The sequence below is a fragment of the Tachypleus tridentatus genome, chromosome 13, assembly GCF_004210375.1.
Source record: "Tachypleus tridentatus isolate NWPU-2018 chromosome 13, ASM421037v1, whole genome shotgun sequence".
Classification (NCBI taxonomy): Eukaryota; Metazoa; Arthropoda; class Merostomata; order Xiphosura; family Limulidae; genus Tachypleus; species Tachypleus tridentatus.
In genome coordinates this window covers 89,181,970-89,197,932 of record NC_134837.1, presented here as the reverse complement: position 1 = coordinate 89,197,932, position 15,963 = coordinate 89,181,970, and the positions used below count along the sequence as shown (strand labels likewise).

Genomic DNA, 15,963 nt, shown 5'->3' with positions numbered 1-15,963 from the left:
ACAGTGAGGAATAGTGAGAATGATTTTGTTTTCTTGTCTTTACAAATCATTGGTACATTACTAAAAATATGTATGTTGTCTACTGTGTATACATTTGCTGTTGAATAGAGTTTGATTGGTTATTAAACTGAATTATTTCAATAAAAAATTTGTGTTAATCACATCGTTTATGAAGGAATTTTATATTTAGTATGATTTTAATCTTTGGTCATTAATATCTAGGGTTCGTATAAAATATTTAGTGTAAGCTAAATTGTGCTTCTTTTATTAAATATTAGTTGGTTTATGTTTATAAAATTTTGAACACAAAAAAATCTTTACATAATAATAAAAATGACTTTTAGTCTGAAATGCTTATGCAGTTCTGTACTGTTATATTTTGATTTTCAGTACTATGTTGAGCTGAATAACCCTTATGAAATGATGAATGAAGCCATCCAGAATAACAACGATTACTTAACAATGGATGGAACAACTACAGACTATATGAACATGAAATCAGAAGAACAAGTTGTCTCCAAAGATGTGAAAATTGGGTTGCCATATTCTCCAAACCATTATGACAACATTGGTACAGTTCGACCAGTGGGAGATGGTCCTCCTCCAAAAGAACCTATGGAAGTTGTGCCCATGATTCAGTTGGAATCAGTGGGAGATATGTGGCATGATATAATAGCACCTGCTGGTCCAGAAGATAAGGAAGAAAAAAAATTAGATACGCTTAACATTAAAAGCAACGTTGATTATTTGCTTATGACAGGAGCATGCAATGCAGACAAAAAGGATAATAGGAGGATAAAAACAAGTGATTCTGTATTTACTGATTCAGAAAATGAGATGCATTCTTGCTACTTTAATACAGCCCTCCCTCATATAGTCTAGTTTGTAATGACTCTCCTGCTAGTTGTAATGTATAAAGATCAAAAGCAAAAGTGTAATGGTAAGATATTCACTTCACTTATAAACTTCTTTAAAAAGTTATGGATAATCTATGTATTTTTCCACACATACACACATTTTTTAAAATTTTCAGTGGTGATGAGACAGTAAATCAAAAAAGTTAAAGAACAACAAAAAACTGAATGTACCTGAATATTGAAGGAGTAAAACAAAATGTTATTTATGTAATAATGTGGATATGCTTTTCTTCCACTGTTAAAAATAAAAAATAAGAAAGACAAATTTCAGTGGCAGTCCATAAAAATCATGGTAGTTTTAATTGCAATAAAACTACCAGTGAAATTAATCAGTTGGCATAATATATTTATGCAAACAAAAAATCAACAGGTGTATAAAATGGGATGATCACTAAATATTATTTGTTAAATATATTTAAAATTACTTAATGTGTGAAATTTGAAGAATGTATGTTTTTATTAGTAATTCAGATTATTAGTTTAAAATTAGATATTAAGAAAATTGCATTGTACCTCTTAAGTTGTTAATAATAATTGAAATGAGTTTTTATGTCGTATCTGAATGAAATATAACTTTTACAGTTACACTATTCATGGCATTATATATTTAATTAAGTTGGTACATAAGTGTATATATTTGCTTGAATTTAAGATTGCAAAAAGACATAAAGTAAATGGTGTTCAAAATTGTTAAAAATAGTATATTATATACATTGATGAGACTGTGACTTTTAAGTTCAAATAATGGTCAGTATTTTGACACTTGCAAGGCTTAGCATCATTTAATTGTTGTGATATTTACAAATAACAAACTGTTTAGATTGTTTTAAATTATAAAACTATCAATTCTGGTGATGCAGAAAAGCTTTTATTCTAGAAATATATTAATACATTATATTATTAGATATGCAGCATAGTTGGATATTGTGAGTTTTAATTGCTCAAACAAATAGTGTTTATTTTGTTGTGACAGCATGTTTCTTAGTTTTGTGAATTTTAAATATTGACTTATGATGAATAATCTCAAAACTGACTGCTTTTGAAAGCTTTGTGTGATAGAACTTGTAAATAATACCATTGTTATTAATGAATAATTTTAAATGTGATATTTGAAATATCTATGTAGCTTTTGAGCAGGGGTAGATTTAAGCCTAAATGCCTAGTCAGCTAAAAATAAAAAGAGGTCCAACAGGCTCTTTTCATACCAATATTACACATCAAGGGAAAGCAAACAGGTGCTGGTCAGCTTTAGCTAATATGGCTGACTGTTAAATCTGTCCATGCTTTCAAGTGGTTTATAATATCTCTACATACACGTTTCTGGAATTGTTTTGTATTGAAAATATGGTATTAAAACTAATTCAAGAAAAGAATATTTATATTAGGTTCTTTGTCTTCAGTCTTAATATTTAAACAAGAGACAGTTATCAGTTTTACATGTATATAACTTTTATTGTTTCAAACTCAGAAATCTAAAGCATGATTCATACTTATGATTTCCATACCTCCCAGATTTTAAACTTTTTTCTTGTCCTAATTAGAAATGGGAAAATTAAATTCTCAGAGTTTCTCTGTATTTGAATATGAGTTTGCTATGTACAATTTGACGTTATACATACAGAGGGTGGACAAAAATAAGTGGCTCCCCTTAAATCTTCCTAATTTGTTAAATATTTTTAGAGTGCACTTGATGAGAACTGTCCAAATATAGTCTAAAATCCTAATTTTAATGCTGGCTTTTATAAATACCTGAACGTTTTCATGATTTTAGTTACAACTTCTCATAAAAAGTGTTGTGTACTTGTGTAGTTTCAATTAACCTGTGGCACAGCAGTATGTTTGTAGACTTGCACCACTAGAAGCTGGGTTTTGATATTTGTGGTGGGCAGAGCACAGATAGTCTATTGTGTAGCTTTGTGATCATTTCTGTTGGTTAATTGGAATAAGAAGATCTAAGAAATTACAACAAGTGCAAAAAACTTTTTATGAGAAAATGTAACTAAAATCATGAAAAGTTCAGGTATTCATAAAAGCCAGTGATAAAATTAGGATTTGAGATAATATTTGAACAGATCTTGTTGAGTGCATTCTAAAAATATATATTTTTACATATTTTTCTGTTATCTAAAAAGACATAACAAATTACAACATTTTCAAGGAGGGCCATTTTTTTGTCCATCCCTGTAGCTCCTTTAAATTTTACTTTGAGAATCATCTGACAATGACAGGTCACATGATACAATGTTCCTTCTTTCTCTGTTATATTTTCTTAACCCTGCCTATTGGGGAAAAAGAAAATGAAGAAGTAATATTGTCCTTTTGAGTAATTTAAGACCACTTAGGCTCAGTTTTTATTTTATTATTATACTTAGCAATATAATATTTTAACCTATTTTGCTTATCTATGGTTTTGAAACATAATGTAATAAAATACAGACTATTTAGCAAATGGTAAAAAGTGTTTTATTGTAATACAAAATGTTTCAGGGCTGTTTAAGTGTCACAATGTATTGAAAAATAAATCTTCCAGTGTTTTACTTTGAATATCTGGTAACTCTATTCATATTATCACTAGATATAAGTGTAATTATTGTATTTTTATGAATATTTTATCATCTATGTACTGTATTTTGGTGAATTAGGAATGGCCTTATGATTTTTTCAGCCCAGTGGACTCATCTCTGGCATAAAAATATTTTTGAATTTCCTTTTTAAATGTTTATTGTTATTATTTGTAAATAAAGAATCTCAGGTAATAAGCTTTGAGAGTCTATAGGAGTGTATGTATTTAAAGAGAAATTTCTTATTGTTAAGTGTTCTTCTAATATCTTTCATAATTCCAATGGTATCCTGTGAATTTGATTCTTGAATATTATCTATTGATCCAGAATAGTTTCTGAGGTGTGTATGTTCAATATAATTTGGCAACATAAGCCTTCTTAAGACTGGCAGTAGCAGACTTGTTTACTGCACCATCAACAATTATTTTGATTAAATTATGCAATTATATAAAATACAGTAATGATGAGCCACAGATAGCCATATAATTATATAAGGTTGTAAGTGCCTAGCTAAATCTCAGTCCTTTTGTTTGTGAGGGATTCTTCTCTTCTAGCCCTATAAAGGTCCCTCATTTGTGATTTGCACCCAGTCCTGAAACTTCTTCAGTGTCAGCTATGCAGTGTAGAAATTAATAAAATATTAACATTCAAATATATCAGACAAAAGGGCACTTTCAGACAACTTCATTATAACACAGGGTAAAAAGTTAGAGAATGCAACTTATTTAATGCCAAAAATTTAATTTGTGTGAAATGATTTAAATCATAAGTTACAACAAGAATGTTACACTATTCATAATACTTTGTATGATATGTAGATACTGAATATTTTTATTGAAAATATATGACAGTGGTTGTGTTAGGTTAAATTTTTAGATTTTGTACATGTCTTTCTGTATAAGCTTGGGAACTAATTTTGATGTATAGCATGATAGTTTTAAATGTCTGTGCAGACCGTGAAACCTTTTACAAATGGAACATAATACATCTGAATTTTATAGATAATTTGGCTTTTTATTTTATAACATTACATAAGAAGATACTTATAGATGCATATGCAAAATTCAACATCCTAAACAATGGAGTATGTAACATGATATCTAATAATCAAAATATAATGTACATTTATTACGTTTGAAAGACATCTGCAGAATATTAGCCCAGTTCATTAAATAGTTATCTCTGCAAAACTGCAGTAAGCTAAACACAATTTGAGAGACCTATTAGTATGCTCTGGAAGCTCAACTACTATTAGTGTTGCTAAGGAAATTGAATAATATTAAAGGACTTAACATAGAATCCTGAGAGTCACAGCTTGTAATATTAATCCACTGTTATTTCACCCCATTACCAGTTTTCTGCTTTCACCACATGTCAACTTGTCAAAAGCTTTCTGAATTAGCTTGTCTGTACTCCAACAGATCTAATCTTTCTAAGATTGTCTCACACTTGAGAAAATCCCTTTGAAAGTCTAAATCTGCTGTGTTACCCATACCTGGGTTAAATACAAAATTTGTTCGAAAAAAAATAAAAAAGCAAACATAATCCATTCCGTGATTAAATCCACGCTGTCTGTTATTATGCGAAACGTTTCAAAATGATTCTGACTTTATTTATTTATTAACTAGTAATTTTTCCATACACTGAATTCAAAATAAAAATACTCATAACGAGATGAACGTAGTTTGCCAACTCTCTTAGAAACCCTGTCATATTGTGTATGATCAGATCGTCTGAAAGCTTTAAACTGACAATGGATTCTTTAAAAGTTAAAGTTAATGTTCTATCTTATAATAAGTATTACCAATGCAGAATTTGATTTATTCAAGTAATGTTAGTGCATTGTATTATAAAACTGATTTCCTGATCAGAACTTTGTAAAATAGTGATAGTACGTAAAACAATACTTCTGAATTATTCTATAAAACTTTTTTATTTCGAATGATTATTTCAAAGCTAAAATCTTTGAATGAGAAAACAACTATACTGATGTATTGAAAGCGTCGTAATATTTAGCAATGCATATATATTATGTATATAAAAAATAACCCATGAAAAACCATGTAAACTGATCAGAGGCATCCTTAGAGAGGTGATAACGGTCGCACATGCAAATAACAATGTAAAGTTTCCTTTACTAACTAACTAATTAACTGCAGTAAGCAATTCCATACTCATTTTATTTGGCCCTAGACTTCAATTTATAAGTTGTACTTTTGGAATCTAAGCTAATTTGAGATTTTGTTTTGTAACCCTGTAAGTTTTATTTTTATTTAACATTTTGTTAAATAATAAGCACCTTTAAAATGTATAGTTCTTGATTTTAAACCTTTGAAAATTTAAGAACCCAGGAGTTTCCACTGGCTTAGGCGACTCTAACTCCTGAAATATTGGAAGCAACACAGTCTTTATTTGTGATGAACAATTACCTACCAACCTCCTTAAGGCTTCTTCTGAAATTAATTGTATGCAGTTTGTCACTATCATCAACAGTCAGTTTTGTAAATGACGTAATAACAGTATGTTACGAACAAAATAATAATATGGTTATAAGAAAATGGAAAAATATATATGATTGTATATCACTATTCGTTTCTATATTATTTTTTTTGAGAATTAGTTATTTTATCAAATGTAATTTTTATTTATAACCTAATAAAATGGAAATAATGGTCGTATACGTTGTTTGTTATTTGTAGTGAAGTACAAAACTACATAGTGGACTATCTGTGCTCTGTTTACCACAGGTATTGAAACTCGATTTCTAGCGATATTAATCCACAGCCTACCGCTGGGGGACTCTTACTGTGGTGTCGGAGTCTTTGTATTATGTAATTATTGCGGTTATTAAAAGCTGTTAATAACATGTAATTAATATAAACAGCTTGAATAACCTATTAGCTGTATGTTTGGCTTGTTTTGAATTTCGCGCAAAGCTACACGAGGGCTATCTGCGTTAGCTGTCCCTGATTTAGCAGTGTAAGGTTAGAGGGAAAACAGCTAGTCATTACCACCCACCGCCAACTCTTGGGCTACTCATGTACCAACAAATAGTGGGATTGACCGTCACATTATAACGCCCTCAGCTAAAGGGGCAAGCAGTTTGGTGTAACGGGGATTCGAACCCGCGACCCTCAGATTACAAGTCGAGTGCCTTAACCACCCGGCCAGATGAATGTTTCATGTTTTCATAGACCAAAACCAAAATTCAGTGTTGATCATATGACATTCGAAGTATGGGCAAAAGCCAGAACAATAAATAACAAATCAACAACAAAAGTCACTATGTAAAGATTCATGGTGTTTACGTAATATTAGTTGAAAAACAAAACAGGACAGAAAGAAATTATTAACCTGCTCCACCTATGAAATAATCTTTCCAAGCTGAAAGAGTAATTTTAAAGATAAACCATTAAGGAATAAACTAACGATAATGTCAAAACTCTTAAAATGTATTGGTGGAATCATTAAGGAAGAAATTGTTGTTATGCATGTAAACATGCCATAAATTTTCATTATAATATACTTATCGATTATTTCTAGGTATATACAGTTTTTACATTACATGTGATAAAAAAGTTGCTTCATAGTTGACTTCGTTCCAGCTGTTTCTCTTCCTTTATAAATCGCGGGAAATGTTTTCTTTGCTCATGGAGGTTATGGACATAACGTTGTGCAAGTATGTAGGCAATAGTGTTCTTCAGTGGGATGTCAGGTGATATCTCTGGGTTACAACCTCTGATATGTCAGTAGGATTGTTCAACTGTGTCACAGGTGGTGCATAAGGCCTGAGAATATGATAATGTAGAATTTGGTATATAATACTACAGTCGGTTGGTAATTTCTTTCTTTTTCTCTCCCAAGCTCAATTCGTCAGTTTAGTAGGATCAAGACGTTTACTTTTTTTTTTTTGTAAACAGTAGATTAATACTCTCCTTACTTCTAACCTGTAATATTAATCCATTCTTATTAATCTTAATTGTAAGTTTTTAGGAGAGTTAATATGGTCATAGCCAACTGCCCGTACTGGAAATATTCGGGCTTATAGTTCGCGTTCTGTTTCCCAAAAAAGCTCTCTGCACTGGATAAGTGTGAACACCATAAGAGTGATGGTAAAAATTAGGGAGTTTTTGTGCACCGAGCACTTGTGTAGTTTTGCATGAAATTTTGAAACAAAATTCTGATCTAAGCAGGATATCTTAGAATAAATACTAGTGCCATATCCTTTAAAATAGTGTAATTCTATTTAGTTAGTGATGGAAAGATTCAGATCAAGGAAAGAGGAAGTACGAAAGCTCCAAATAAAAACATTTATATCCAGACTTTAGTTTCAGACATTTTTCAAAGCCAAGTGTGCTTTTAGAGAAGCAAGGTATACCTTTTGAAAGCACTTAGATTATAGGGTATCGTATCTCTATGTTACAGAATCTCAAAATACTTTCCTTTGATCCCTTGTTTGCTATGTATTAAATTATAAAAACTAATAAGTAAAAGCAAAGAGTAATACGCTATAATATATTAAACGCATTACATCTGCCACGTCCAATGCCAATAAGGCCTATTGCTCAATATCAGGACTCTCCAGGCCGACTTGGTTATGATATAAATAGTAGAGGAATTAACATTATTTATTTCATCAGTTGTATGAGCATGACTTGCAGAGGGTATGATGTTCAGTTTATTTTGACAGTACTTTGGTATTTGGTTGTATATTTCAGGGCAAAGTTGGGAAAACAAGTACGGTATTTCAATATTTGTAACAAGCAGGTCTGAAACTGAATCCACAGAAATGTTCTCTCATAAATATACCGTAAGTAGAGATGAAGTGTCTACAGATCCAGCTAAAATTCTAACATTTATGGATTGGTATGAATCTGTAAATAAGAAAGAAGCAAAAACTTTATCATATTTTCATCGCATTATACTTATTTTGTGGCCCTTTTTTTGTAATAACTGGCCTAGCGCGTAAGGCGTGCGACTCGTAATCCGAGGTCGCGGGTTCGCGCCCGCGTCGCGCCAAACATGCTCGCCCTCCCAGCCGTGGGGGCGTTATAATGTGACGGTCAATCCCAATATTCGTTGGTAAAAGAGTAGTTCAAGAGTTGGTGATGACTAGCTGCCTTCTCTCTAGTCTTACACTGCTAAATTAGGGACGGCTCGGTGCAGTGGGCTAACAACCTACTCACTTAAATACCTGTTGAGGTAACCCCCACGGTTAATCGACTGGTCCTCTTGGAATAGGGTTAACTGAGTACCAGTGTTGGACATTCTCAACAGGTGTTGTGGAGATTATGTTTGATGCTGGTGTTTGGATATAGTGCTCATGAAATCATGGCATTGCTGCAGTGACCTTGTTTGGTATTGTAGCGCATTCTCTAGTAAGTCTTCATAGTGGGTGGGGACAATGGCCACTGAAATTTTATTTCTATTAATATAGATACCCCAATCCATGAACAACAAAATAAACAATTGAAAAAAATATTGGTAAACGACCATGCATGTTCAACTGTCACCATCACAGTCGGACTTAACACCATGATTTCTTATTCTGCATTCATTATTGGAGAAGTCATTCGGGCAGATGTCTCCCATTTTCATTCAAAAGAGATTAGAAAAGCTTGCTGGCTCCACCAAGTCAGTTAGGAAGTTGTGCTCTGGAGACATTTTGATGGAAACATCTACACAAAATTCCTCCTGCTATTGAAGGCCATTGGGGATATACCCATTGAAGTTACTCCCTATGCTACTTTGAAAAGATGAGTTATTATTAAGAATGATTTACCAAACATTTCCGAGTCGGATAACCACGTTGGTTTTCCAGTCAAAGCATTTCTGTTGTGTTTCATAACTCCATTCGTAAAGACGAAATAATGCTGCTTATCAAAGTTCTTTTTTTAACATTTACATTTCCACGTCTACATGTACCTGCCACCATCAAGGCGGGATTCTTGAACTGTAAGGTATGACCGTATATTCCAAACCCTTTCCAAAGTTTCCAGTGTCAGCAGTTCGATCATTCAAAATCGTCTTGTCGTGATTCTTTGACGTATGCTTATTGTGGTAGCAAATATCACGACACCTACGAGTGCGAACTGGAACTTCACTATGTTAACTGCAATGGTTCCCACCGCTCTTACTTTCGTTCTTACCCTAAGTGGGTGAAGGAAAAAGCGGTGACTTTGAACAATATCTTCTACCCAGAAACTCGTAAATTGCTGTTTCTCACTATCCAGGACATGTATAGCTGCACTCCATTCCACTATTTTGGAGGGAATGCAGACAGATCTTTTTGTGCCTCCAACATATTCGTTTTCAAAACATGTGCAGAGTCTTTTGCCTCCCATTGTTAATAGAGTTGATAAGTCAATGTTTACTTTTATTTCTGTTCTCACAACTTCTTCCAGTGGCTCCTCGAAACAATTCCTTTGACTCTAATAAAAGAAAAACAGAATTGCTCTTTGCCCATTTCTCCCCAACCTAAGTAAAAATGCTCATTTTGATACAGTGTAGCTGTTGAGGTTTCCGTTTTAATATATATGACATTAAGGATTTGATTGATTTTTATTATCCTAGGTGTCTCTCCTTACAGGAAACGTTTTTTGAAACCTGCCACTACAGTCACATTTCTGCAGTTTTTTTGTACCGAAATGACAGGCTGTGTGGCGCACGTGTGTATGGAGGGGTGGCACTGCTGGTCGACTAGCATGTGCCAGCCTATCTTTCCCACTCAATACACCCTTAGAGGCCATCCGTATTTCCTTGGGTCATACCATCACTATTTGTTCTCTGTACCTGACTCCTGGAGAAACCTATGATCAACCAGACTTTGATGCTTTCTTTGAACAGTTGCCATCTCCCTTTTTAAACCTGAGGGACTTTAATGAACATAATCCCCACTAGGGTGGTGCTGATATTGGTGAGAGGGGCGAATGCTCTTGGATCACAACCTTTCTCTCTTCAATACCGGTTCTTATGTACCTGGTCAATGTTTTACTGCTATTGGTTTCTGTATCTGCTCTCCTTCACTCTCCTCTCACTTTTCTTGGAAGGTTGACAGTAACACATGGAGCAGTAACCATTTTCCTATTAATTTGAAGGAGACTGGCCGTGGTCGATGCCATCCGACCCGTGTGCTTTGGTGGAAGCTGGACCAGGTCAAGTGGCCCTCTTTCACTGCTCTCTCGATATTTAATCCTGGCTAGTCTATTCCGAAAACATCGAAATGTTTTCCACAGTATCCTCGTCCGTGGTGAAATTCTGCTTGCCAAATTACACGGAAGGCTCAAAAACGGGTCTGTGATATCTTTCATAGATATCCCACACTTTCTAACTGCATCGCTTTTCAGCGGGCTCATGCACATGTTTGGCAAGTAAGATGTCAAAACCAGAATGAATCTTAGATTAAGTCCACAAGTAGCATCTCTTCTACCACTAGTAACAAAGTTATATGGGACACGATTCAAAAGGTCAATGAGTAGTATACTTCCATTCCTCTTTCGATCTTCCTCTCCAATGACCAGGAAGATGCTGATGCCCAAAGCATTGCCAATACTCTTGGTGAAAGCTTTTCTCTTGTATCTAGCACTTCTGTTTCATTCCATACTTTCGTAGCCATCAGATCTCCTCTTCCTTTTCAGGCTGATTATCCCTATGACTATAATCGCCCTTTATTATGGGTGGAACTTAAGCTTGCTCTTCATAAGTCTGGCAGTACATTGATCAGACGTGATGATATTCACTACAAGACGCTTCGCCATCTCTCTTTCACCTCTTTTGCTATTCTTTTGGTTGTTTTTAACTGGATATAGCAGGAAAATACTTTTCCTGATGCTTCACGCCATGCTATTGTCCTTCCTTTTCCTGAGCCTGGGAAAGATCCCAAGATTCCTTCAAACAACCGTTCAATTGCTCTGTAAAATCTTAGAAAGTATTGTGAATATTAATCTTGTTTGGTTCCTCGAATCAAACAACCTCCTGTTGCCCTCACAGTGTGGGTTCAGATGATAGTGCTCCACCGTGGACCACCTGATTTGACTTGAAACATCAATTTAAGAAGCCTTTCTCAAGCGACAACATCTTATTACTGTATTCTTTGACTTTGTAAAGGCTTATAATACTGCGTGGAGGTACGGCATTTTGCGAGACCTTCACTCATATTGGTTACGTGGCAATTTATCCCAATTTTTTACAGAACTTTTTAATTGATCGGCGATTCCAAGTCCGTGTGGGTTCGACGCTTTCCTGTTCTTTCCGACAGGAACTTGAAATCCTCCAGGGCCATGTCTTGAGTGTCACACTTTGCACTGTGAAGACTAGTGCCATTACTGCAAAACATCCTCCTATCATTGTAAATGGACTCTATGTTGACGACTTCCGCGTCTTGTGTCAGTCGTAGAGCATGAGGTTTATTGAGCGGCAGCTTCAGACTGCCCTAAATCGTTTATTGAAGTGGACTATAGCAAATGGTTTTATATTTTCTTTCTCTAAAACTGTTTACATGCACTTTTGTTGCCAATGGTGTATTAACCCATATCTCTTCACTGTCTCAGTGAAGATTTCTTACCGTGGTCCTTAAGTCAAAGTTCTTGAACTTATATTTAACCATAAGCTGATCTTCATTTTACACATCAAACTGTCAGGTGTCAAGTGTACAAAGGCACTAAACATCCTCAGTGTCGTCTCTTCCACTTCATGGGGAGCAGATCGATGTTCTGTGCTAAAGTGATATCGTGCCATCATTTGATTCAAACTGGATTATGGGTCTCTGATCCTGCCAGAATCTCGGCTTTAAAGCTGTTAGGCCCCGTTTACCATCTGGGGTTTCGGCTTTGCATAGGGGCTTTCCACACTTCTCCAGTCCAGAGTTTGCACATCGAGTATCACGAATCTCCTTTACACTTCCGCTGCTTGCAACTATCTTTATTCTTTGCTTCAATATTCGATCCTTACTACAGGATCTCACGCTACTGTATCTCTGCTGCAAAAATAGCCCTGCTGGATATTACTGGACATTTTTCCAAAATCGACTATGGTAATTTTTACATCATGATAACAATGAATTTTCTTACTAAGTATCTGAAGCATATATTCATTCGCCAATGTGTTGACTCAAACAGATTTTCAAACACTGGCCAACAGGTAAATGGCTTATTTAGGAGCACCAAAGGAAGTCCACACTTATCAAGCAAATTTTAACACTGGGGAACGAACATTCAGTTACATATTGATACTGATATGAAACGCATAGTTGGAGTGCGGGTTTCATCAGTTATCAAGTTGTACTGAGGCTTAAAATGTTGACCTGTCCTCATATATGTTAACCAGTCTGACGCCATTTGAAAAAAAATTCTGCCTTGTTTCCGGTATTAACTGAAGTCGTAGTTTTTACTGAGTACTGATTTGCTCATTTGAAATTTTGTCACAGAGAAAAGTAGCTACATCATTTACAATCGACTCTAAAATATTGACTGTCACACTTATAATGCACCTTCTAGTCTTACATTGGTAAATTAGAGACGGCTAGTGCAGACAGCCCTTGCCTTGGCTTTGAGCGAATTTCAAACCAAACCAAAATTGTTATATTTTCCCGCCTTTCTTTGTTATCCTCTCCTGCCCCTGAAGAGTTTAAGGACTTGTATCGCAAAAACTGCGGGGTTCAATTTCTAGCGTTGGGCATAATGCATATAATGAATGGTATAGTTTTGCACTAAATAAAACATAACGAAACAAATACTATCCTCTCTCGATAAAAATAATGTGGCAAGAACTAGAAAAATGTATAAACTCTCAACTGCATCTAATAATTATCTTTACACTTGGTGAAAGGGTTGAATACAATGGCAAAACACAAAATCAAACACTTTATAGCTGAAAAATAGCTAATTCATGGAGTAAAATCTACAGACACATATAGTCTTTATATAGGGGGCTCGGGCGAAATGTAGGTACAAGAATCGTGGAACAAAACAGCAAAATGGATTATCTATGTTACATCCACCTCGGGTATCGAAACCCGCTTTTTAGAGTTATAAACTGACAGAGCTGCTCGGAGGACATATCATTCTTGTGAAATTAAAACCAAAAAATATGACACATTTGCACTGGATCTTATGTTAACAAACGTAATATAAAAGAAGTGATTATGTTAAAATAGCACAGGCTTATAACAAATTAAATAGAAGGAACAAGTTTATACTTAAGTTTAAGATATTACCGATGACTTCATTTAACTAGTGTGTTCTGTAATGTAAAGTACCCGCTGACATCAGTCACGTTATTGGTGATGAAACGTGGTTTTACTGTATATTTTTCTATTTCATTTCAATTGTTTATGCTTTGTTTGTTTTTAAATTATATGGTATATCTTTATTACTTACATTAGGTGGATTAATTTTGAATTGTTCGATGTTGTTTGTTTGTAGTTTAAGCACAAAGTTATAGAAAAGGCTATCTTTGTTTTACCTACTACGGGTATCCAAACCCGCTTTATAGTGTCGTAAGTTTGAAGACATACCGCCGTGCCACTGGGGAACAAATGGTTTGATTTACTCTGATTTTAGAACTATTTTGTATTGGAGTTTCAAAACCAAGTTTATTTTTATTGTAAATTTGATATTGAAGTGCTTTTTTATCGCACTGTTATAAATTGTATTTTTTTTATGTGTCATTGTAAATGTTAACTAGACAGCACATGATGTTAAGTCTGAAATGTTTACTAATATAGGCCTAGTAAATTCGAAGAGCATATCGTAAACACGAGCTTCAGTGAGTCATTAAGAATCTTTATACAGTTGCATGAATCAGTCAGAGTATTTTTGTTTAAGTTAGCCGTGAATCATGTTGTTTTCAGATACTTGTTCAAAAAGCCGTGAAGTTATGTGTTATAAGATATATATTTACGTTAGTGGTGGCTTACAAACTACCATAGTATTTAATATTTTAGAAATGAAAAGAAGGAAATACGCTACTTCGTAATCGTTTATGTGTAGTTAATGTTGAATTATTTTAAAAATTCGTCAACGAAAAAATTAATTTAATAACAGTACGTAGGTTTAAGTCATATTTGAATTGAAGTATTTGAAATGACTCAGTGCATTTTACCTTTAAAAAATTGTTTTATTTTCACCTTTTAAAATGTTTTTCACTTTAATTTAATATGTGTTTTTCGTTTTAGCCAGCAAATGTATAAAGAAAATAGAGTACATTCATCATACATGCGTCCCCTTCTAGTACAGCGGAATGTATACGGACTTACAACGCTAAAATTAGGGGCTCGATTTCTCTCGGTGGGCTGAGGAGATAGTCCGATGTGGCTTTGGTATAAGAAAACACACATCATATATGCATGTTTCGTGTACACGTGGTTCGTCTTGTATCTTACCATGTTTCGTTCCTTGAAGTATGCGTCTAGTCTAACCGAGGGCCGCGATTTCACTGGGCTGTATTGTAGCCTTTTAATTTGAGTATAAGTCAAATCGAAATCAGCTTGTGAAGAAGCTTAAGGTAAGGGAGATGAGGGCTACACTGTGCGGATACTACATACCTTACTGTCCTATAATATATATATATATATATATCCCATGTACAAAAGTTCTAATTTGCAACATATTAAAACCGGTTGAGGTAATGTGTTAAATACAGCCTGAGGTGTTAGTTTTTTTAGCTTGACCGACCAAGGAATTTAGCTGCTGTTTCAAGGGTAATTGCATTATGTCTTACTTGACCTTGTGAATGGGGATAACTTCTGGTTTTCATGTGTATTACAGATATTTCCACATTTCTGTGCTCTTTTTCTGATTGGTCAGAAACACAGAAAGCCTATCACATGTACAGTTTTTGACCATTTCAGATAAGATCCACTCTAACTTCTGAGGGAGGAAGGTTATTTTTCTGAGTCAAACTTTGCTATAAAAAGCCCGTCTTTGTTTTTACTCGCTGAAATTTAACCCTGTCTATTTACATACTTCTCGTTATTTTTTAATTTTCAATAATTCCACCAATATGATAATTATCCTTATCCTATAGTCTCTTTGCTTTAATAAATATTATTTCATCCACATTTTGACTTCAACATCATGCCTTATCTCTTTTACTTCACTGCAACAAACCATTACACCTGTTCTTCTCCACGTTACATCCAAAAACCCCTTGTTTTTGAAGAGATCGAGTCACTGTGATTTAGTTTTCTTTTTAAATAACCACCGCTCAAGTAACTTCATTAGATATGGAATAAGCTTACCAAAACGTATGAGCTTTCTTTTTTTTATCTTTCAATTTTAACTTAATTAATCTTTCGCCAGGCAGAAAAATACACCAATCCTCAGTTATTAGATCCCCAGGTTATTTATGATATTGTTTTAAATTTTTATGTGCTTGTTTGTGTTGAGAATAAATATAAATTAAAGTCTGAATTGTTTCTGGAAAATATAAAGTACTGTATTTTTTATCGCATGACGTCACGTATTTGTACCCCTTCACTCATTAAC

The 15,963-nt window shown here is 34.1% G+C and overlaps 1 protein-coding gene across 4 annotated transcripts in view; it reads left to right on the top strand.

The window, feature by feature from the left end:
- The window catches only part of LOC143240413 (vascular endothelial growth factor receptor 1-like), a 72,965-nt gene extending 71,959 nt beyond the window's left edge, over positions 1–1,006 (top strand). For all 4 annotated transcript variants that reach the window (XM_076482816.1, XM_076482817.1, XM_076482818.1 and 1 more), the window contains one exon: positions 391–1,006. In XM_076482816.1, coding sequence (XP_076338931.1) covers positions 391–882 — 492 coding nt within the window. In that variant the 3' untranslated portion in view covers positions 883–1,006. The remainder of the gene's footprint in view (positions 1–390) is intronic.
- The last annotated feature ends 14,957 nt before the right edge of the window (positions 1,007–15,963 follow it).